The sequence below is a fragment of the Onychostoma macrolepis genome, chromosome 20 (assembly GCF_012432095.1).
Source record: "Onychostoma macrolepis isolate SWU-2019 chromosome 20, ASM1243209v1, whole genome shotgun sequence".
Classification (NCBI taxonomy): Eukaryota; Metazoa; Chordata; class Actinopteri; order Cypriniformes; family Cyprinidae; genus Onychostoma; species Onychostoma macrolepis.
In genome coordinates, this window is record NC_081174.1 from 28,903,967 (window position 1) to 28,925,299 (window position 21,333).

At 36.4% G+C, this 21,333-nt stretch overlaps 3 protein-coding genes across 5 annotated transcripts in view; 1 reads left to right on the top strand and 2 right to left on the bottom strand.

Annotated features, from left to right (window-relative positions):
* The window catches only part of cfap61 (cilia and flagella associated protein 61), a 29,664-nt gene extending 21,376 nt beyond the window's left edge, over positions 1–8,288 (bottom strand). Inside the window, exons 1-14 of one of the 3 annotated variants that reach the window (XM_058755395.1) lie at positions 8,179–8,288; positions 7,722–7,871; positions 6,953–7,103; positions 6,788–6,864; positions 6,378–6,445; positions 6,161–6,278; positions 5,118–5,250; positions 3,328–3,525; positions 3,173–3,226; positions 2,910–3,022; positions 2,340–2,379; positions 1,368–1,507; positions 865–991; positions 57–134 (exon numbers count right to left, since the gene is read on the bottom strand). In XM_058755395.1, the coding sequence (XP_058611378.1) occupies positions 57–134; positions 865–991; positions 1,368–1,507; positions 2,340–2,379; positions 2,910–3,022; positions 3,173–3,226; positions 3,328–3,525; positions 5,118–5,250; positions 6,161–6,278; positions 6,378–6,445; positions 6,788–6,864; positions 6,953–7,103; positions 7,722–7,864 (1,440 nt within the window). In that variant the 5' untranslated portion in view covers positions 7,865–7,871; positions 8,179–8,288. Of the gene's footprint in view, positions 1–56; positions 135–864; positions 992–1,367; positions 1,508–2,339; positions 2,380–2,909; positions 3,023–3,172; positions 3,227–3,327; positions 3,526–5,117; positions 5,251–6,160; positions 6,279–6,377; positions 6,446–6,787; positions 6,865–6,952; positions 7,104–7,721; positions 7,872–8,101 lie in introns of all 3 variants that reach the window. The other 2 variants (XM_058755393.1, XM_058755394.1) reach the window with 2 other exon arrangements.
* Position 8,289: 1 nt separating this feature from the next.
* Positions 8,290–17,780, top strand: crnkl1 (crooked neck pre-mRNA splicing factor 1). Its single transcript, XM_058755396.1, has 14 exons — positions 8,290–8,425; positions 8,584–8,736; positions 10,742–10,833; positions 10,910–11,068; positions 11,180–11,346; positions 11,801–11,979; positions 12,072–12,242; positions 12,486–12,677; positions 13,825–13,884; positions 14,140–14,220; positions 14,793–15,032; positions 15,289–15,390; positions 15,476–15,724; positions 17,204–17,780. The coding sequence occupies exons 1-14, from the start codon at positions 8,378–8,380 to the stop codon at positions 17,717–17,719; spliced, it is 2,409 nt and encodes an 802-aa protein (XP_058611379.1). The 5' UTR covers positions 8,290–8,377; the 3' UTR covers positions 17,720–17,780.
* A 139-nt stretch (positions 17,781–17,919) lies between these two features.
* naa20 (N-alpha-acetyltransferase 20, NatB catalytic subunit) lies at positions 17,920–20,949 on the bottom strand. The gene is made up of 6 exons (XM_058755399.1): positions 20,816–20,949; positions 20,241–20,265; positions 20,033–20,123; positions 19,522–19,657; positions 19,178–19,323; positions 17,920–18,428 (listed from the first exon to the last, which is right to left on the bottom strand). Exons 1-6 carry the CDS (start codon positions 20,866–20,868, stop codon positions 18,343–18,345), a joined length of 537 nt encoding a protein of 178 aa, XP_058611382.1. The 5' UTR covers positions 20,869–20,949; the 3' UTR covers positions 17,920–18,342.
* Positions 20,950–21,333: the final 384 nt, after the last annotated feature.

Below are 21,333 nucleotides of genomic sequence, written 5' to 3' on the forward strand. Positions count from 1 at the left end.
ATGATTTATGGTAAGAAACAGCGATGACACACCATGACACGTCATTAAAAATGTACCTCTTCATCTCTAATGATTATCACACCAACAACTCGCCCCTCGACCTGAGCCACAAATGCCTGAAGAGCAGTTCCATCCTGAGAAGGAGAGACAAGCACAAGCACGGCTGTGTCTCATTTAGAAGACTGCGTCCTCCGGAGGTCGAATCCTCTGGAGGTTGCATCCTCTGTAGGATGCGTAATTAAACGAGACGGCCTTCGTAGGACAGGCGGAAAAGTAAACAGGAAGTATCACGTTGATTTGCCAACACATTTAGAGCGTCGTTGCACTCTCACACTACTTAAATGAAGGAAAATTATTTCTAAATTTGGAAAGTAATTTAAAAAAAAAGCTTGTTTTATTTTGCTCAACGTTTGAGGAGCTGCAGCGTTCGTACAACAGACAGCTATTAGAGAAAAAAAAGAAAGAGGATATTAAGAACAAAGTTTATCCGTTTTTACTGGAGGCAATTTAAGTTAAGTTGAAAACATCACATCTGCGCTTGTGTGTACATCTGCCGGCACCGGCATTTTTCAAATTAACGACGGTTGTTTATGGCGACGCAAAGAATTGTGGGTTATCTGTAGCAGGGAAGGATACACCTGATGCATCCTCCGAATTACTGTGAAAGAAGGTCGCATTCGAAGGTCGCATTCGGAGTGTCCTACTTGCTTTTCTGAAATGAGACAGCCTCGATGACGTATGCACCCTTCGAATGAGACCTCCGGAGGACGCAGCCTTCTAAATGAGACACAGCTAATGTTCAGACATCACAAGCACTGCTCTGTCGAAGGTCTGAGAGGATCTAGTGAGTGGTTTGTGTCAGACCTGGTCTTTTCGGGCCTGTAGGAACAAATCCAGATCTTCACCGATGGACTCCTGCTGGCTGAGACTCTCAGTCAAACTCTGGACTGCTGGGATATCAGACGACACCGCCACTCGCACCTCCAACGTCCTGATGGACAAACAAATATTAGTTTGAAACACAAATCCAAGGTCCAGAGCTGAATTTTTCATTTACAATTAATGAACACATTCATTTTATAATGAATGTAAAAATGTTGCCACAAGATATTATCGGTAAATATCAGTTGGATTCCTTGAAACAGCTGAGGTCAAATATATCAGAAGACAGAATGATTGATTTATCTTCAGTAGATCATCTTTTGAATCTGGTTTTATATGCTCACAAATACTATAAAGGTCAGAATATTGTTCTTTAACTGTATTGTGGTTTAATCATGCTTTATCGTACAATTCATCTTCTAAGGAACTACTGATTTAGAGATTTCTTTATCCGCTCATTTAGATGATTCAGAGTGTGCGTGTACCTGGTCAATCCCCACCGGTGACACAGGTAGAGTTCCTGCGAGCAGGTGCCGGTGTCACGAGGAGCGACTCTGATGAAGGACTGCAGCAGCGGGAACTCTGGAGTCAGTTTAGGTACAGAGATCACACAGAAATCCCGATCCTGCGGAACGTCATAACTATTTATGTCACATTTATTAGATTTATTATGTTACATGTAAAACAGGACACAAAATGCTGGGCTGTGCACTCAAGAATGAAAATACTATCATCATTTACATTACCCTTTAAAGATTTAGTGGCAGTAAGATTTTTGTATGTTTTCTCTTATGCTTAACTAGGCTGAATTTATTTGATCAAATGTACAGTAAAAATATTATTACAATTTATAATAATTGTTTTTCTATTTGAATATATTTTAAGATGTAATTCATTCCTGTGAGTTGAAGCTGAATTTTTTAGCATCATTCCTCCAGTCTTCAGTGTCACATGATCCTTCAAAAATCATTTAATATGCTGATTTACTGCTCAAGAAACATTTCTTAACATTAGCAATGTTGAAAACAGTTGTGCTGCTTTATATTTTTGTGGAAGCCATGATTTTTTATTTTTTATTTGATGCTTAGAAAGAAAAAAAAAAGCATTTATTTTCAGGGGGAAAAAATAAATAATAAATAAAAATAAAAACTGACTGACCTCAAACTTTTCAATGGCACTGAACTCTTTTCTTTAAACATGTATTACTTCTGTAATTCTTTTACAGGATATACACAAAAGGATATATTCTGAAAAATGTCAATCTGCTGTTTTACAAATATGACATATGCTGACACAAATCCATCATATGACTTTAAAAATAGAACACAAATCATATGGACTACTGTTAGGATTTTTAGTTGTAATTTTTGTAAAAAAAAAAAAAATTATCATGAGGGTGAATTATCATAATGATCATTTTTGGGTGATTCCTTTAACAAGCCAGCTGATGTACTTACCGGGAACAGTTTAAACAGGTACTGCAGGAAATCTGCTGATCTTTGAGGAAAGAAGATGACAACAGAAATGAAAACTTATGAGCATCATCTGTCCTGTAGGAGCAATGAGAAAGGCTGCCATGTTGGGCAGTAGAAAGAGAGTGTGGTCTAGTTGGTCTCGCTGTCACTTTAAGCATTCTACTCATTAATTACATGTTCATGCTCTGTGGGGAGCGACAGGCCTCCATATTCCACAACAGCTGGCCAATAAGGTGGCACACAGACCAGCTCAGCAGGAGCCAAATAACACTCAGACTGATTTTTACAACAGCTCCTCACTGAAAGCCCCTGGAGCTCAGCCAGATGAGGACAGACAGTTTTCCTTTAACCAAAATTCATTTAACCAAGTTCTACTATATTTTACATAAATATTTTACACTTTTATAGAACTATCCCACTAAAGTAATGGTTTCTTGCACCAAATAATTGAGATTTTCATGATAATTATCCACCCTGTCTCTGACCCTTTGAATTAAACAGGCTGTTCTGATGGTTGCTAGATGGTTACTTACTAGTCCAAGAGGTCCTTACCTCATTTCAAACTTCTTTTCCATAGTGAAGAGCTGGATGCAGAATGCATTAGGTGGCCCGTCTGGTTCAGAGTCCTCACCTGAGTCTTTGATGCATGACTTAATACACTCATGCTAGTTAGAGAAGTCAACAGAGAAACAAAAATAAGCAATTCACATAAGATACTTGCATGAATCACATTTGGAAGGATTCACAAATATAGTCACTGGTATTAAAATGCAAAAGAAGGAAGAAACATCTCAAAGATGATGTTTAGCTCTGACCTGAGATATGTCCGTAGGCTCATCTCCACTCTCCTGCTCTGCTGTCAGTTCACCCTGTAAAGGTCATTTGGGTTAGTTATTAGAAATGCATAAATTAGCCCTAAAATCCCTAATGAGTAGCATTAAATATGCTGAATGTGTCTTTTGAAGCTCACTTCCACAGGTTCTTTGGCTTCATCAGATTGCTGGGCATCAGTGACATTGTTTTCCTCCACCAGCGATTGTGGTTCCTCTTGATGTGCTGGATTTGTCTTTCTCAATCCTTCAAATTCTTCAAGTTCAAACCACTTATTGTATAGCTTCAAATCCATGTGACCGCTCACACTGACAAAACCAACGACAGCTCCTTCACTCTGTGTAAGTACACACACACACACACTAACACTTTACTAACAGTTTAATTAACACATTTTTACTGAGATATTTACAATCATATGGTTCATATTTGTTGAATGAAATCCACTACTTCTTTATTACTCATTTTGGGGTGCTGATTCCAAAAATAGTTTTCCTCACAAAATATGATGCATTTCATAGCATTTTTGCTTTCCATAACCATTTGTACAGTGAAGTTGTCTTGTATTATTCCTTAATCACCAGAAAACCTGCCAAAAAGACATGATTCATGTCTTCCTCTGAGCCGATTATGACTATCTGTTTAATACTCAGCCTATTATCACATCTATGAATGAAGACTAATCCTGATTTCCACTTTTTCCACTCCTTTGCAAACTGCAAGTTAATGAATACTTGTTTTTGTCATTAAAATGAAACTTTTGTCATTCGACTGCTTTTGCTACTTTAAGTGCATTAAAGCTGATACATTTTTTGATACAAAATTGAAAAATTCTGAATTCTTAATTTGTACGTGATGGAAGGTTTTAATGATATTTTATAGCATCATCAAATTAGGTATTATTAGGCTTTTTTCAGTTTTTTTTTGCTCAAGATGCAGGGCTGTCCAACCATAATGTGGGTAAAATTGTGATGATAAAATTTTTTAAATCTTAATGGTACTAAAAATAGGCTTCTTTTTCTTCAAAGTCATTCCTATTTCTCTTTGATTTTGGGGTGAAATATGATCTGGACATGCTCTTGACAGATTTCATGAGATTTGCCCATATATAATTTAAAACTCTCATAAAAACTGAGTTAGAGACCTAGAAAAACAACACCTCTGTAATAATTTATGAATTTTCTCTGGAAATTGTTTTTTTTTTTGTAATCCTCCTGGGCAATGTAGTACAGTTGTCCCGCTGAATGGACGGGACATTCAGACAAAAGGAAAAACCGCTACAGATGTCTGGACACAATATGTTCAGTGTGAGTATGTCTTGGCAGGCCATGAGCTCTCATCTGCCATATGTCGCATGAACACATGTCAGCATGCGCCGCAGGGGAGAGAGTGGGGCGATCTGTCGTCCTGTCATTCCTGCGAAAACACAAACTAACACAATTTCTGCCCCACTTTGCATAAAGAGTCTGTGAACTTGAGAGGTTACTGGGCTCTTTTTCTCAAGAGATAAATTACAGAAGCAAAAAAGCTTAAAAAACTCTGAAGTTGCTTTCCATTTTGTTGTTTAAGAGAAAAACTACTTTAAAAAAAAAAAAAATGCTGATTTACAAAAAAGGCCTAATATAAGGTAAGTTGATAATGCTGATAATACTAAAATTTCCATTTCGTACAGTTTTTTCGCAAAATAAGAAAGTAAATGCACCATATTTTGTGAGAAAGTGTGACGCTCGAGCAAAACAGGCCCTATTTTTGAAATCAGCACCCCTAAAATTAGCAAGAAACAAGGATAGGATATCATTTCTTAAATATGATGCAGGGCAGTGTATTTAAAGAGGTCATATTTGTGTTTTTTTGTGCCCAAAAAATGTTCTAAGCTTTATTATCCACATTAATTTTTAATCTCTCAATTGTAAACAAAACCTGACTAACTTCACAGACAGCTGCATGGTTCTCCTCGTCTTGAGCCTCGATGAGCTCAGACAGGAAGTACGGCCCATGGGACTCCACCAGTGGCGTGATCTGCTCTGCAAATATGTGCATGAGATCATCGTGATCTTCCACTCTGGGGAATATAAAGTTATTGCACCAGGATTTTAATACATCATTGTGCTGCACATGCCCTGTATAAACTGTATATTGATATAAATTTTGTACAGCAGGACAAAAACAGTCTAGACATGGATTATGATCGGCTTTACACTAGATGAAACTACACGACTGTCTGAATGAGTGAATTTGATTGACACAAATGAGTGAATTTCACAGAAACATGGCTATGACGCATTTCACCCAAAATACAAGAGAAAAATAAATGATATTTTGCATAGAGAAAATGAAACCTATTTTAGAATTCAAAAATTAAGCATATTTTCTGCCCATTACAGTAATTTATTTTTTTTATTTTCTCATTAACTTTATCATTATTGCAAGAAACAGTAAAAATGAACAATTTTACATTAAAATCAGCATAAATTAAAGGTAGTACAACTAATAGTACTATAATATGAGAATACTTTACAATTTAAATTATATATATTATGTATATGTGTGTGTGTGTGTGTGTGTGTATATATATACACACATACACACACACACACACACACACACACACACACATATATATATATATTTTTTTTTACTCTTCCTTTTTTTTCTATTACTCATACAGTATTTGAATGACTTTAAGGCTTTGAAACATTTTAATTGTTTCAATGTTGAATCTGAATAAATGAACTATATTAAAATAATTACAGTCAAATTAATCTAATTAATATGTATAGAAATAATTGAAAAATATAATACAATATATAACAAAATATAATTTGAATAGATTTATTTTATTTTTTCTTTACAGTAATGTATTGCAAATGTAAATTTGGAAAATGTGCTTAACTCTCATGAACATAATGTCACAATACGGTGAAATATGACCCAGCCATGCACTTCCATAAGTAAATGAGAGGTTTACAAACCTGGCTCTGCGGATGTGAAGTCGAGGGCAGTAATTGTGTCGATGACAAACGTAGGCCGAATGCTGAACCTCCTCCTTAACAGGCATCACGGGTTCAAAGATCTTCTCCAGTGCTGCCTCTGATATGAAGAGAATGACAGAATAATGTCTTAACAATGTACCGTCAATACCAGCACACAAAAAAGTTCAAAGTAAAATTATACTCATTTATTTCCTACCAAGTGAGCCTCTGTAGGGAGTCAGGAGGCAGATGTGTTCCAGCTCCACAACGGCATTGAAAACTGCTCTAGAATTTGCATCGGAAGGAAATAAAAATCTTTGATCATTAAATTTGATTGAATGGATACAGGAAGGCATTGCTATACAGTCAATACAATTTGTGCTGCCTAAAATAAGATTCATATCCACCCTAACCAAATAACAACAGAAAAATCTTGTTTTATTAAATTAGATATAAACCTATGAGCAGACTGTGTGTATCCTTCAGCCTTATAGGTGAACCTCACAAAACCTGTCAAGAACATGTACAGGTCACATTTCCTCAAAACCAAAGAAAAAAATGTGTTTTTGAGATTCACCTTTTAATGTTCACATTGATAAAAGGAAATACAAAACAGTCTTCTTTTACCTCATTATCTCTTTAGCGCCCCCTATGGAGAAGCCATGCTGAGCCACAAATAAACGCAGGAAGAGAGTGTTCATGGGCTGGAGGAAAGACAAACAGTCTGTCAGGGGGCTGTAAAATGGATATGTTAAATATTAATGGACATCGTGGTTTATTTGCTTTGCCTACAGTGAATTTCTCGCCATTGACGTGATTCTGAAGTAAATTCTTCCAGCATGTCTGATCCACCAGCTCTTCAATGGGGTGATCTGAGAAGGATGCATGGGCCAAAACTTCATTCGTAGCGGTGCTGAGGGACACGGCTAAATTTGCTTTCTCACTGCAATGAGAAATAGAAAATAATTCCTTTTATAACTGTCAATCAAACAAGTCTAAGCAACAAGCTATTTATGATTTTACTACATTATAATGAAAGTAAAGTAAAGTACTCTTAGAAAAAAAAAGAAGCTGTCACTGGGGTGCTACCTTTTCAAAAGGTACACTTTCGTACCATCTAGGCTTTTGACAGCTTTTGTACCTTTTTTCCCCTGAGAGCATAGTTAGTCTTACAAAAACAAAATAAAAACTAAATATATAAATAATTTACATGCATTGTGACATTATGTTCATGAGAATGCTCACATTTTCAAATGAAAGCATATATATATATATAAATATATAAATAAACAATATTTTAATATTACAAATGTAAATAAATATTTTAATTTAAATTAAATTTAAATATTATAAATGACTCCTATATTAAAGTAATTAAAATTATATTAATATGTATATTTATCTAATTAAAAATAAAATATACAGTTAAATATAACTGTATTTGTTATATTTATTTTGGCATTACAGTAATTAAAATGTAATTATAAAATGTGCATAATTTATTTGATTTTTATTTATTTTAATTTTTTGCATAATAATTTTCATAACTCTTAACACTTACAGAAGATGAATGACATTGACTCTCCCAAACACAGCAACAGCTGCAGGACTGATCAGATTATTGATGTCTTCAGCATCTGACCATTCAGTTCTCCTCACAGTCACACTTTCAGCTTTACCAGCCGATGAGGTGATGGTGCTCATTGCAAATCTAATACAATTAAGAAAATTTACAAATATGATTAGATACAGACATAAATTGTGCTATAGCTGTAAAGTTTTGCCATTTGTTTTTATTTTTCACGTCTATACTACCAGTGAAATGTTTCAGACGATAGAATTGCTAAACAAATCAATAACAAATCTTTAATTTCTGCTTCGAACAATGTTCATTCATTTACATTTAAGGAAAATACAACATAAAAGTACGATAAAACAAACCTTTCGTGTGAGAATACTTAAACCTGTTTTTAAAGAAGTATATTTCACTTAAACGTTCATCTGAAGTTATCGCTAACCGTTGGCGAGCGTCCTGTAACCATAGTGACGGGGCTCAGTGACGTAGCTTCAGTCAAAGGTTACCGCGCGTCACTGCAAACGCGACGCGCGACACACGGCATCGAAACGTCGCTGAAGTTTTAGCGGCTTATCGGAGTTAAAAACCGTAAAGAAATACGCAAAGTTGCCCTATAATAAAGTGACAGGAGCATAGTAATCATGGCGTCCACCGCGGCGGGTAAACAGAGAATCCCGAAAGTGGCGAAGGTAAAAAATAAATAATGTTTAGTGAGTTAGCATTAGCATGTAAACAACGTGAAGCGGTTGTGTTTTAATGCAAACACCTATTATGTAATATTTGTGGATGTAGTTAATTGAGTTAAACATTTGTTTTTGCTTGTATTTATTTTGTGTTATGTGTTCAGGTGAAGAATAAAGCCCCAGCGGAGGTGCAGATCACCGCAGAGCAGCTGCTCAGAGAGGCGAAGGAGAGGGAACTAGAGCTGCTGCCTCCTCCACCCAAACAGAAGATCACTGATGCAGAAGAGCTCAACGACTATAAACTGAAGAAGAGGAAGGTATGAGTGCTATATGTTCTGTATATGACCACGACATATTTGGCAAAATGCATAATGGTATCAAATGGTAGCACCATGGTATTTTGATGCATACCATAGTACTTTGTGGTTACTTACCATGGTGTTTCCATAATGTCTAGAAAACACTGTACATGTACAGAAAACATGGTATTGTCAAGTTGCACATTTATTTATATAGTGCTTTATACAATACAGATTGTTTTAAAGCAGCTTCCCGTTAATAAACTGGAAAATGTCAATCATTACATTTACATTGTCCTTTAGTAGATGCTTTTATCCAAAGCGACTTACAAATGAGGACAATGGAAGCAATCGAAATCAACAAAAGAGCAATATGCAAGTGCTATGACAAGTCTCAGTTAGCCTAACGTAGTACACGTAGCAAGGCATTTTTTTTAGTTATATAGTAAATAAAAAGAAAACTGATAGAATAGAAAAAGAATGGAACAAGCTAGGGTTAGAGGCCTTTTTTTGCTTTTTGTTAATTGTATAATAAATAAAAGAAAACAAATAGAATACAAAAAGAATGGAAAAGCTAGTGTTAGTTTTTTTTCATATAAAAGAATACAAGCAGTTAGTAAACAAATAGAGTGCAAGTCTAAAAGGGGCAAGTTTTTTTAAAGAATAGAATTAGAATAGAGAGTGCTAGAGTTAGAGGGTCAAATAAAGATGGAAGAGATGTGTTTTTAGCCGATTCTTGAAGATGACTAAGGACACAGCTGCTGGCATTGAGTTGGGCAGGTCGTTCCACTAGGAGGGAACATTTAATGTAAAAAGTTCGTTAAAGTGATTTTGTGCCTCTTTGGGATGGCACAATAAAGCGATGTTCACTTGCAGAACGCAAGCTTCTAGAGGCACATAAGTCTGAAGTAATGAATTTAGGTAAAGGGTTGCAGAGCCAGTGGTGGTTTTATAGGCAAACATCAATGCCTTGAATTTTATGTGAGCAGCTATTGGTAGCCAGTGCAAATTGATAAACAGAGGTGTGATGTGCATTCTTTTTGACTCATTAAAAATTAATCTTGCTGCCGTGTTCTGGATTAACGGTAAAGGTTTGATAGAACTGGCTGGAAGACCTGCCAAGAGAGCATTGCAATCAGTTATGAAACAACTTTTAAAAACAATAGTGTCATTTATTCAATTCAGTTTAGTTCAGTGTTAATTGAATTCAGATCTATATCAGTGTCAGTGTTGCTGAAAGTGACGTGCTTAATGCTTTGCATTTAACCCAAAGTGCACACACACACACACCCGGAGCAGCTGCGGTGCCTGGGGAGCAGTTGGGGTTTCGGTGCCCCCAACAAGGGCACCTCAGTTGTGGTATTGAGGGTGGAGAGAGCGCTGTACATTCACTCCCCCCACCTACAATTCCTGCCGGACCTGAGACTCGAACTCGTACCTTTAGGTTACGAGTCCGACTCTCTAACCATTAGGCCACGACTAGAGCCAATCAAGTGGATTGGGATTATTAGGAGGCCATGATTGACAAGGGCAAGTGGTGGCAATTTGGCCAGGATAAAACATGGTATTGCCCTGGTACAGGCTTAAAAATATTATGTTACCATGGTAATATAATCTCCATCTCCAGAAAACATGACATTACCATAGTGCATGTCCAGAAAACGTGGTATTACTATTGTCATGTTTTGTGCCACAAAATCATAGTAGTATTACCAAGGCACGTCATAAAATATTACATTGCCATAGTACATGCTTTAAATATATTATATTACCATGGTACATCTCCAGAATGCATGGAATTACCATAGTGCATGTCCAGAAAACATTGCATTGTCATGGTATCTGACCCAAAGGTATAGTATTACCAATGTACATGCTTTAAAACATGACACTACCGTGGTGCAACTCCAGAAAACATGGTATTATCGTATAGAAAAACATTAATTTGCCATGGTCTGTGCTCTAAAAATGGCATTGCTATGGTACATATCTAAACACATCCAACGTTTTTCTCTCAATACAGGGGTTTGAAGACAACATCAGGAAGAACAGAACTGTCATCAGCAACTGGATCAAGTACGCACAATGGGAGGAGAGCCTGAAGGAGGTCCAGAGGTGAGTTTCAGTTCGGTGTCCAATGACTGAATCGTAGACTGGAGGTGATTTCTGTAACTATTTTTATTGCCTTCAGAGCTCGCTCTATCTACGAGCGTGCGCTCGACGTGGATCACCGCAACATCGCACTGTGGCTGAAGTATGCAGAGATGGAGATGAAGAACCGGCAGGTGAATCACGCTCGCAACATCTGGGACCGAGCCATCACCATCCTGCCCCGTGTCAATCAGTTCTGGTATGCTTCCTCCTCAGTATCTTTGTCTGAACGTCTGTATGATCATATGTTTTTTTTTGTTTTTTTTTTCTCCTGATTAATTAATTTATTTTTCATATGTTTGTGCACCAGGTACAAGTACACCTATATGGAGGAGATGCTGGGAAACGTTGCCGGCTGCAGGCAGGTGTTTGAACGCTGGATGGAGTGGGAGCCGGAGGAACAGGCCTGGCATTCGTACATCAACTTTGAGCTGCGCTATAAGGAAGTGGACAAGTCCCGCAGCATCTATGAGAATTATATCCTTTCATAAATAGCCTGTTTCATCAACAGTGTCCGGATACATACAAGTACACTCATATAAAGCGATGTATACTGTATAGCAAATCTCAGCTGCCTTATTGATTTAATTGCAAAATGAAACTATATTATCACCTAACTCTTAATATAAAGTTGGATATATACAGTATGTATGTCCAACTTCATCTGTGTGTATATATGGTGTACTTGCACAGGGCGATATACACTGAGACAAATCTCAACTGCTTAATTGCTTTAATTTGCTAAATGCATAAAGCATGAAGATATTATAAACATTAACATCATGAATTTCTATAAAGCTTATTTTGAAATAATGTGTATTGTGAAAAGTGCGATACAAATAAATTGGATTTGAAATTGGACTTAGACTTTTCATTTTAGAATGGATGATTTATGTAAAAAATTGAGTTGTTATCCTTAACAGTAAAGCACTTGTGATGGTCCATCCTGAAGTGAAGAACTGGATCAAGTACGCTCACTTCGAAGTGAAGCACGGTTACATCGCTCGGGCGAGGAAGGTGTTCGAGAGAGCCGTGGAGTTTTTTGGTGAGGAGCAGATCAGTGAGAGCCTCTACGTGGCTTTTGCGAGATTCGAGGAGAAGCAGAAAGAGGTATGACGTCCTGTGTTCATGCCAACCAGTAAACCCGAGAGCCTTCTGGTGTTTTCCTGTTCAGACCTGATCGTTCGCTTTGTGTCTTTTAGTTTGAGAGAGTTCGCATCATCTATAAATATGCTTTGGACCGAATCCCCAAGCAACAGGCCCAGGAGCTGTTTAAGAACTACACTGTGTTTGAGAAGCGGTTTGGAGACAGGAGAGGAATCGAGGATGTGATCGTCAACAAAAGGAGGTTTCAGTATGAAGAGGAAGTCAAGGTGAGTAAAGCATGCTTGTATGTATTAATATAAAATTCAAGATTCAAATTTTAAGCGAATGTCCAAATGCCCTGAAGTTTCATGTTTATTATTATTCAACAAAATATATTATATTACTACTATCATTTTTAATATTCATATTGTGTTTATATACATTTAATTTTTTTAAATATATGAATATGTCATATTAATATATATATTCACACATTTACACACTTATTTACATAATTTTCTGCTGTATAGGCAAACCCACACAACTACGATGCCTGGTTTGATTACCTGCGGCTGGTGGAGAGTGACGCCAATGCGGACACGGTTAGAGAAGTGTACGAGAGAGCCATAGCCAACATACCCCCCATCCAAGAGAAGAGACACTGGAGACGCTACATCTACCTGTGGATTAACTACGCTCTCTATGAGGAGCTGGAGGTCAAGGTATGATAGATGGCAGTGAGCTGAAGTATTCAGCATTCATTTGCATCTCTCAGCAAAACTGTGGTTGTACATGTACACATTTAAGGCCTTTCCACACTGAGGGCCAAAAAGTGAAATTAATTTTGGATGCGATGACGCCCTGGAATAAAACAACAGCTTCCTATGGATGCTTCCACATGGACCACGAACATTCGCACACCGAAAATGCGAAATTTCAGACGAATCTTTTCAGTTTCGCAAAGCGAAAACACGGGCCGTCCAATAAGATTTGAGCTAGGATCACGTGACCGGAGCAGCTGCTGTTGCGCAAAAGGGTGAGAATGGTGGCGCTGTTTCGAAAACCCGTGTAAACAAACACCGAAGAAGAGTATCTCGGATAAGAGAGTGGATGCTGAGTTCTTGTTAGCGTTGGTATTTGAGAACAGATTTATTCTCACATGTTCTTTATACAGAATAACATTTCTAATAATGATCTGTAGAGCACGTGCACGAGTGTTATGAGTCAGAGCGCATTCACTCTCTAGATCTTCCGTATTAAAAAAAATAAAAAATCGAGTGAAACATGATTATGACAATATATTTTCTGTATATGTTTTGTATGCAGCTCATGGTATTTTTTTTATAGTAATAAAGGATGTTTATGACAAATATTAGCAGTGTAGCATTATTAAACATACAAAGAATGCATGTGTCTGCTTATTATAGAATCAAAATCAACTATAGATCACAGTCGGAAGTTATTACAAGCACTCGATGATGGTTTAAAGTGGGTAAGCAAATACATTAATAATTACATACATTTTCAAGTGTAGCTTGATGCTAATAGTACTTCTAATTATATTTTAGGATGTAGCCTATGCTTGTAAGCATTATAGATAGTTTGTGTTTCTGGTGTAGAACCAAACTTTGTTTATCTTAATTTAGATGTTAAATCCATATACGAGATACGTGTCTGAGGAAAAATGCATTGTTGGTCGGCGCCACCTAGTGTGCAGGCGTGAATTAGCAGAAGGCGAACATTCGTTTTGCGCTCAGTGTGAAAGCACCGTTCGTTGGCGATTCGCCTCGCTTTTTCACATCGCGCTCAGTGTGGAAAGGCCTTTAGACTCAGAGTTTGATGTTATGCATTTTTTTCTGGTTCGTTTAGGACCCTGAGAGAACGAGGCAGGTGTATCAAGCGTGTCTGGAGCTTATACCGCACAAAAAGGTAAAACTATCAGTCTTAATGGTGGTTAAAAACACTATTTACACAATCTCTTGTCATTTTTGGTGAACCAGTCCTTAAAATGATATTTCTGTACCCTTTTGTACAGTTTGCAACAATTTTAACAGCTGAAAATAGAAAATGTTGTGCTTGGCACTGTATTTTATCTGTGAAATCCTATGAAGGTACCATTTCTATTCTAAGTTTAATTTTTATGAATTGTTTTCTAACTATAGCCTATACTTTTTGTATACTCAGTTTACATTTGCCAAGATTTGGCTCTTATACGGACAATTTGAAATCCGACAAAAAAACCTCCAGAATGCTAGAAGAGGCCTGGTAAGTGTTTCACTCTAAAACAGATTTATATACTTTTAGACTACTGTTCAAAAGTTTGGGATTAGTAAGATTTTTTTTTTTTAAAGAAATGAATACATTTATTTAATAAGGATGCATTAAATTGATGAAAAGTGACAGTAAAGACATAATGTTGCAAAAGATTTCTATTTCAAATGAATGCTGTTCTTTTGAACTTCCTATTAATCAAAGATTCCTGGAAAAAATCACGGCTTCCACAAAAATATGAAGCAGCATAACTGTTTTCAACAGTGATAATAATCAGAAATGTTTCATGGGCAGCATGAAGGTTATCTGAAGGTTTATGTGACACTGAAGACTGGAGTAATGATGCTGAAAATTCAGCTTTGATCACAGGAATACATTTTAAAATATATTTACAGAAAACAGTTAATTTAAATACTTTTCTGTTCTGTTTGTACTGTATTTTTGATCAAATAAATGCAGCCTTGGGGGCATAGGAGACTTCTTTCAAAAACAAATGACCCCACGCTTTTAAATGGTAGTGTACTTCCTATACAGTGCAGAGTTTGACCTGAACCCTCTCCTGTCAGGGCACAGCCATCGGAAAGTGTCCCAAAAACAAACTGTTCAAAGGCTACATCGAGCTGGAGCTACAGCTGAGAGAGTTTGACCGCTGCAGGAAGCTCTATGAGAAGTATCTGGAGTTCAGTCCAGAAAACTGCACCACCTGGATTAAGTTTGCCGAGCTGGAGACCATCCTGGGAGACACAGAGCGGGCCAGAGCCATATTTGAACTGGCCATTGGACAACCTCGACTCGACATGCCAGAGGTTTAGAGCTTCACATTTCTCCCTATTCACAGTTATTGGTTCCTTCCAAGTTTTTTGCTCCATATTCTCACTATATCATACTATATGAGCCATAAAAGCCTGATGTATCAGATATGATTCTCAACAAAAAGCAATTTTTCTAAAGGTTCAATAAACTGTTCCATTTCAAAAAACACGTCAGACTGTTATTTCATGTCAGGCTTTACAGGGTTAAAGGTAATTCTTAACTGTTTCTCCTTTGTATTGTTTGCATCAGGTGCTGTGGAAGTCATACATCGACTCTGAGATCGAGCAAGAAGAATACGACAACACACGAGGACTTTATAAGAGACTGTTACAGCGTACTCAACATGTCAAAGTAAGCCATCAAAATTACGCCAACACAACATGCTCATCCTAAATGAATATCTGATGCATTTGATTCCTGTCTGGTTGTATTGTAGGTCTGGATCAGCTATGGCCAGTTTGAGCTGTCCATTGACAGTGACGACCGCATACAGCGATGCAGACAGATCTACGAGGAGGCCAATAAGAGTATGCAGAGCTGTGAGGAGAAGGAGGAACGTCTGATGCTCCTGGAGTCCTGGAGAGACTTTGAGGACGAGTTTGGATCGTTTGCCAACAAGGAGAGAGTCCAGAAACTCCTGCCGGAGAAGGTGAAGAAGAGGAGGAAGATCACAGCAGAGGACGGGGTGAGAGTTCATGCCTTCTTGCGTCCTGAAATTGTGGGTGTTTTTTTTCTTGCAATGGGTCATGATAGTAATGGTGTACTGTGTATGATAGTATTATTTACTATTATTACTTTTTGTGTTATTTTATGCATCAATTACAAATTCATCCAGTGCATATGGATTTTTGAAATGTGAATTGTTTGTTTTGATCAAGAATCAATTTAAAATGCTAAAAATTGAATGAAATGTGATTTGTTAAAATATTCAATAATGTTAAATATTGAATCATAGAATTACTTGCATGCACAAAGTTTTGGAGACATGATGACACTCGTTTTCTCATTATATCGATTAGAAATCCTGCCGATGCACATGCATAAGTCTTGAAACAGATTTTTGGATCGTGATTTGTTCGTTTTGGTCAAAAATCAGTCATGATTTTGGAAAGTATGATTTAATATTTTAAAATATATAAACATTAAATTGCTTGTGTGCACAAATAACATGGCTTTTTAAAATTGTTTGATTAGGCCAAGAGTTGGTCAAAATGCCAAAATAATGCTTTCAAATGCTAAAAGTTGAATGAATCAAGATTCAGTAACGTATCATTCAATATTTTAAAATATATGGTAACACTTTACAATAAGGTTCATTAGTTAACTACATTAGTTAACATGAACTAATAATGAACTGCACTTATACAGCGTTTATTAATCTTTGTTAATGTTAATTTCAACATTTAATAATACATTATTAAAATCTTGTTAACATTAGGTAATGCACTGTGAACTAACATGAACTAACAATGAACATCTGCATTTTTATTAACTAACGTTAGCGAAGATTAGTAAATACAGTAACAAATGTATTGCTCATGGTTAGTTCATGTTAGTTAATACATTAACTAATGTTTAACTAATGAACCTTATTGTAAAGTGTTACCAAATATATAAACATTAAATTGCTTGTGTGCACAAATAACATGGCTTTTTAAAATTGTTTGATTAGGCCAAGAGTTGGTCAAAATGCCAAAATAATGCTTTCAAATGCTAAAAGTTGAATGAATCAAGATTCAGTAACGTATCATTCAATATTTTAAAATATGTAAACATTTATTTATAGAACAAAAAAATGAATGGAAATAAAAAAAGAAATTGAATATGGAATACTTTCCTATGTGCTTAACTATTCGACACACATTGCACTCTGTTATATTCCAAGTAGTCTGTATATGCACATAAATTTAATATTTATTTTCAAATGAAACAATCTTAAGCAATTTTTCTTAGGAGAACCATTTACATAATCCTATTACGGCACTTAAAAATAAAGAATCATTGATTGATATCTAATCGAGTCTCATTGTGAATTGATTATTTTGCGGAAATCATTCCTGAATTGAAAACCTATGAACTGTGAACTGAATCGATTCATTGTCAACCCAAAGATTCATGCCCCTTTTGACTAGTCATCCCTAACATATTGTCTTTTGTTTATTAGTCGGATGCAGGTTGGGAGGAATATTATGACTACATCTTCCCCGAGGACGCTGCTAACCTGCCCAACCTCAAACTGCTGGCCATGGCCAAGATGTGGAAGAAATTGCAGCAGGATGATGAGAACGAGCAGGATGAAGGAGAAGGAGAAGGAGAAGGAGAAGAAGGAGAAGGAGAAGAAGGAGAAGGAGAAGAAGGAGAAGAAGGAGAAGAAGGAGAAGGAGAAGAAGGAGAAGAAGAAGGAGAAGAAGAAGGAGAAGAAGGAGAAGGAGAAGGAGAAGAAGGAGGACAGCGGGTTCCTAAAGGGAAGGAAGCACTGGAGAACTCAGAATCAGAGGAGCAGGGACCTGTGGCCAGCAGAGAACAGCTCAAAAACGAGTCCAACAATCACGACAAAGATGACGATGAGAGCAGCAGCAGTAGCAGCAGCAGCAGCAGCAGCAGCAAGAGTGATGGTGGCGACCGCGAAGATGACAAAGACAAGACGGAAGAAACAAAAGCGGACACAGAAAATCACTGACCTGGTGTGGTGGAACTTAACACGTTATTTGTCTCCGTTTCTTTCTGTCCGTCTCTTTTCTTTTGTAACAAAATAAAGTGTGAACCAAATGTGCCAATCACTTACCGTTATTCAATATGGCGTCCCCCAAATCGATCAAACGTTTGCAGTTGTCATGTTATTAATGACGATTGAGCAAAAACAAACAACAAGTTTTCTGATACAGTAAGAATGCAGAGGAGTCTGCGTTTATTGAATTAATTTACTGAAGCTGTTTTGACACATTTACAGGAAGAAGTTTATTATAATTGTTTGTCCATAGTGTTCCCTGTCTTATTTTGACAGCGTTTTCAATATTACAGGGAAAACCAGAGAACTGAGGCAAACATATCACAACAGAAACCGTCTATGACCCCGACCATATTTGATTTAAAAAGACAAATACGCCCAGTGTTTGCTTTAACCTTTTTATTTAATGTAACTACAGTCCCAAAGTCCTTTATTTTCAGCTGCATTAACCCAAAAGAAAACAATTCATTCAAAGCAGTGGCTCTCTGATATTTCAAAACAATATTGTGATCAAAAAAGCAAATGTCTGTTTTCCCAGTTGGATGTTGAGGATTTCAGAGAGCCACATATTAGTGTTATTCAATATCTTCTGGCCGGACTGGATGCGGGAGCGGGATTATGGATTTCTTCTCTGTGTCTCTGGATAAAGCTTTCCTCATATCTGTCAAATGAAAGAAGAATAAAATAAAACATTTTTTAGTCTTTAAAAAAGTCTTTACTGTGATGCTGGGTTTTACTGCACTGGTAATGTTGCAAGTCTCTGTTTTTTTTGTCCATTTTATTGTTTGCAGGGTTAAGATAACAAGTGGCACAAATGTTGCAGGACATGGCCTTAAGGATTTATTAAAAGCCCTAACCTTAAATATGAGCAATAATACTAGTGATGCTCGCCTTAGAAACACCAATAATAACCTGAATATGATGTACAGATATCAGATTATTGAAATCTTGTAAGTCGCATAAACTACCGTTCAAACGTTTAGGGTCAGTAAGAAGTCTCTTTTGCTCACCGAGGCTGCATTTATTTGATCAGAAAATACAGTAAAAGCAGTAATATTGTGAAATATATATTATATATTTCTATTTGAATATATTTTAAAATGTAATTTATTCCTGTGATGTAAAGCTGAATTTTCAGCATCATTACTCCAGTGTTCAGTGTCACATGATCCTTCAGAAATCATTCTAATATGCTGATTTGCTGCTCAAGACACATTTATTATGATGATCAACGTTGAAAAAAAGTTGCTTCAAAATATTTTTGTGTAAACTGTGATGCATTTATTTTCAGGATTCTTTGGTGGATTGAAATTGAAATTTGAAATCTAATAAATTTCTTTCAAATTAAAAAAAGTACCGACCCCAATTTTTTGAACAGTAGTGTAATAATCAAATAAGTGAATAACCCACCGTAAGCATCTTCGTCAGGTTCACCGTTACTGGCCGAGTAATACTCTATAACGGTTCTGTACACGCTGTAGCCGAGCTGTTTGTACATATTCACAGCCACTTGATTAGAAACTCGCACAAAGAGATCCACAAAGAATCCACCCTTCCTAAATGAAAGAGAAACACAGAACAGCTCATTTCCAATCTGGATACACAGATACTATGCAAATACCGATATTTAATGTCATGTTATTGCTTATAACCAATGTGATTTCAGTTTATACTGTTCTGCCGGTTTTCATTTTCACATGCATTTATTTACCAAATGCTTTTGTCTAAAGGAAATTACAAATGAGTGATGCTACCTTTCTGAGATCTCCTCTAACATCTCCATGAGTTTGGCAGCCAGACCCAGCCGTCTGAACTCCGGCGCCACAGAGAGAGCGGTGACGTGCCCGTGCCATTCCTCTCTAGCGACGGACCCCTCTGCCTTTCCCATGACTACAGGATGACAATTAACATACAGGTTAGTCTGACAGCTGTACATGAAATCAAAATGCATCCTAGTTACTGATTTAATACATGTTCCTAGTCTTAGTGTGAATGATTCATGCTTTTCTACTTGCATCAAAATGTAATAACTTTTTCTGCCCATCTTCAGTCCCTGCTATTATTGAGCCCTTTAACCAGCTGGATACATTCTGGTATGTAGCATCCATTTTTAACATGTCAGGAACATGTCAGATTTCAAAAGTAAAATGTCTTTCTATATTCCACAGAAGAAAATAAGTCATCTGGATTTGGAACAAGATAAAGGGGAGTAATTACTCTCAATTACAATGCGATAAAGATCAGAAAGAGACACATTTGACTCACTGTAGCCCATCAGTTCACCGCCCGGAGCCTCTGCTACTATGAAATACTCCGGCCAGTGAGCCAAATACTGAAGATAGAAGGGAATTCCATACTGTACAATAAATTAAAGTTAAGAAAAAGCAGAAATATATGAATACCAAAGAGAAAAACGACCTAGTGACAGACTGATTCACATTTTGGTCATTGTGAGATGTGTTTTAAAGGATACAGTTTCTGTCAATGGGTCCAGATTACTGTGGGATATAAATACACAAATGAATGTAAATATTATCACAATCTCAAATCATGAGCAGCATATGGAAACAAAACTCAAAGAATTAAACATTACAGTCATATGTGGAATACACACAACACTAATAGAATGATTATTTGCATTTAGTATACAGGTAAAACTCCGATATCACTACAAGTTTATTCAGATCATGTTCAACATGTAGATAACACACAACAGAAAAATAACGCAGGGCAGTACGCTAACAGAAAGTACCATGTTTTTTTATTTTTATTTTGAACAAGTACCATGGTATTTATGGAAGTACGCTCGAGTACCATGGAAATACTACGAAACCTAGTTTATTACGGTTAGTATGCTGCACTGCATTATTTATATGGATTGTTATCTACATGTTGAATATCTGAGTTAAAATCATGGTACAGTGAAGGTGGCTGACTGTAATACTATGGTATTATCATCACTCAGGCACATTCAATGAACGATGGTGCGGTTACAGAACTTTTTTTTTTAATGATAGTTATTAACGCTGTTATATCACCATTACTCACATGTTGTTGAATTTAAACAGATCATCGCAGGTGAAAGCTCGTAATGTTGTCATTCTCTTGTGTGTGCAGGACGACGCTCTGACCTCTGACCTCTACGTCACACGTGGGACGTTTCATTGTCCTTTTAAACAGCGGCATCTGTCGGTTTGAAGGAGAACTACTACTTTTATTACAATTATTTAACCAATAATTTTGAATACTAATCATTTATTATTTTAATAGTTTACTGATATTTATTTATTTGTTTAAACCGAATATTACACACATATCAATTAAAATTAAATAACATACATTAAATGAGAATATTTCAATTATTTACAATAAAAAACGTAATCTCATTTTTAAAGACGTTTTATTGTTTATGAAAACAGTACACAATAGTGTATTAATAGTAGTGCCGTCAAACAATTAATCGCGATTAATCACATCCAAAATAAAAGTTTTTGCTTACATAATAAATGAGTATGTACTGTGTATATTTATTATGTATATTTAAATACAAACACATGCATGAATAT

Coding starts and splice junctions, on each gene's coding strand:
- crnkl1 (XM_058755396.1), top strand. CDS start 8,378: ATGGCGTCCACCGCGGCGGGTAAACAGAGAATCCCGAAAGTGGCGAAG. Junction 8,737..10,741: donor ATAAACTGAAGAAGAGGAAG/GTATGAGTGCTA, acceptor CTCTCAATACAG/GGGTTTGAAGACAACATCAG. Junction 12,678..13,824: donor ATGAGGAGCTGGAGGTCAAG/GTATGATAGATG, acceptor TGGTTCGTTTAG/GACCCTGAGAGAACGAGGCA.
- naa20 (XM_058755399.1), bottom strand. CDS start 20,868: ATGACAACATTACGAGCTTTCACCTGCGATGATCTGTTTAAATTCAAC. Junction 19,658..20,032: donor CGGTGAACTGATGGGCTACA/GTGAGTCAAATG, acceptor GTCATCCTGTAG/TCATGGGAAAGGCAGAGGGG. Junction 19,324..19,521: donor TTAGAGGAGATCTCAGAAAG/GTAGCATCACTC, acceptor TCTTTCATTTAG/GAAGGGTGGATTCTTTGTGG.